At 40.8% G+C, this 1,696-nt stretch overlaps 1 protein-coding gene across 1 annotated transcript in view; it reads left to right on the top strand.

Moving 5' to 3' along the window:
* The window catches only part of LOC106937205 (C-factor), a 7,390-nt gene extending 5,774 nt beyond the window's left edge, over positions 1-1,616 (top strand). Inside the window, exons 4-6 of the mRNA XM_015018605.1 lie at positions 458-622; positions 995-1,105; positions 1,362-1,616. Of these exons, the coding sequence (XP_014874091.1) occupies positions 458-622; positions 995-1,105; positions 1,362-1,475 (390 nt within the window). The 3' untranslated portion in view covers positions 1,476-1,616. The remainder of the gene's footprint in view (positions 1-457; positions 623-994; positions 1,106-1,361) is intronic.
* The last annotated feature ends 80 nt before the right edge of the window (positions 1,617-1,696 follow it).

The following is a 1,696-nucleotide window of genomic DNA, read 5'->3' as shown; positions in this document are numbered from 1 at the left end:
AAATTTTTTTAAAAATTTAAAACGGGCTTTAATTTTCTCCATTTTTTTTTTTTTTTTTTTTTTTTTTTTTTTTTGCTTTCTGGCCAGCTTGGACCTCTTTGCCTTTGACTAAATCAGCTGAAAGGTCTTGAGATTGTAACAATCAGATGCACAACATAGACGGCACATTTTTAAAACTGTATTAACTATTACGATATGTTTTTAGATTGATTAGAAAATTAATAGGAACTTTCTGTAATTCTTATGCTGCCACCAGAGGGAAGCAATAACACAGTGTGTACATTTCAGATAGCGGCCTTGCTGCAGACTCTTGAAATTAAAAGAAAAAAAAAACCCTAAAAAATAAAGTAGCATCTGGCCATCAAACTGGTTGTGCTTGAATGTAAATGTCTGGTTTTGATTGTGATCCTGAACTACAAATGTGTTATTTTTATTTATTTTTTTTGTCCTCTGTCAGGCATTCCTGCCTTTGTTAAAGCGGGCTGCAAGCAGAGGGGCATCAAGAACAATGGGGATCCAGAGAGCAGCCGTTATTAACGTGTCGTCTCTGCTGGGTTCTGTGGAGCTTAACTGGGGCGAGGGGGCCAACACCTTCAGATGGTACCCTTACAGAGCATCCAAGGTACTGAAACACTGGCACCATCAACATGATGGTACCACTGACTGGGGCTCCACATGCATGCGGTTTCTTTTTCTCTTCGCACTTGTTTAAGTTGATGCAAATTTAGCACTCTGACCAGCTGGCTATGAGGAGAAGCCTTTGGCGTGTTTGTGACCTAATTAACTGCATGTATACAAAAACACTCTAAGATGGAGATTCCTTTGCTACACTGCGGCAAGATTCCCATGATTTGCTTTTAAAAAGAAGAAAAGGCCTGTTTGGATTTGTTTTTGGTTTATACTGTCAAGATTTCCAGGTGTTCTGGTTAGAAAACGTGATGATATTTAACCTTGTGTAGGTAAATTTCGGGTTACCTGCTGCTTGTCTCCTCAGAGTGCTCTGAACATGGTTAGTCGCTGTCTGGCCATAGACCTGGAGCCTGATGGGATCCTCTGCACGGCGATACATCCTGGCTGGGTTCGCACAGACATGGGAGGCTCTGAGGTAAGAACCTACTGTGGGTGATGTTTGTGCCCTGGCTTTTTTTCTGGAAAGCTATTAAAAACAAAAAGAAAATCAAAATGAGATTCTACATTTAGAGTTAATTTGAAATAACATGAAAAGTGGTCTGTGGAATATACTAGCCTGAAATCTGTCGGATGTGACGGCTTTATTTGGAGTGTGGAAGCTTTTTTGAGGAGCATTATGGTGACATGTGGTCTCTTTTTTTTTTTTTTTTTTTTGCTTTTATTTGTTGCAGGCGCCTCTGAGTCCCGAGGAGAGCATTGCATCGGTCTTGTCTGTGATCGGTGGGCTGACTGAAAAGGAGCATGGGTCATTTATGAGCTTTACGGGAGAGCAGTTGCCATGGTGACCTGTTGATCAGCATGTTAACAAGCAGGATGATTATAACGACATCAACCAAATTGTAACAACAGTGTGAATTTATCTTAATAAATGTGCATCACAGGCAGCGAGTTGCCAGAAATCGCTTCTCAGCCGAGCCTACAACAAATTACCGTATTTTCCGCACTATAAGACGCACCTAAAAACCTTCAATTTCCTCAAAAGCCGACAGTGCGCCTTATAATCCGG

This window comes from Poecilia latipinna, unplaced genomic scaffold (genome assembly GCF_001443285.1).
Source record: "Poecilia latipinna isolate Pla-1442-1.1 unplaced genomic scaffold, P_latipinna-1.0 Scaffold2295, whole genome shotgun sequence".
Classification (NCBI taxonomy): Eukaryota; Metazoa; Chordata; class Actinopteri; order Cyprinodontiformes; family Poeciliidae; genus Poecilia; species Poecilia latipinna.
Note: the sequence above shows the minus strand (reverse complement) of the source record. Positions and strands in the feature narration are given on the sequence as shown.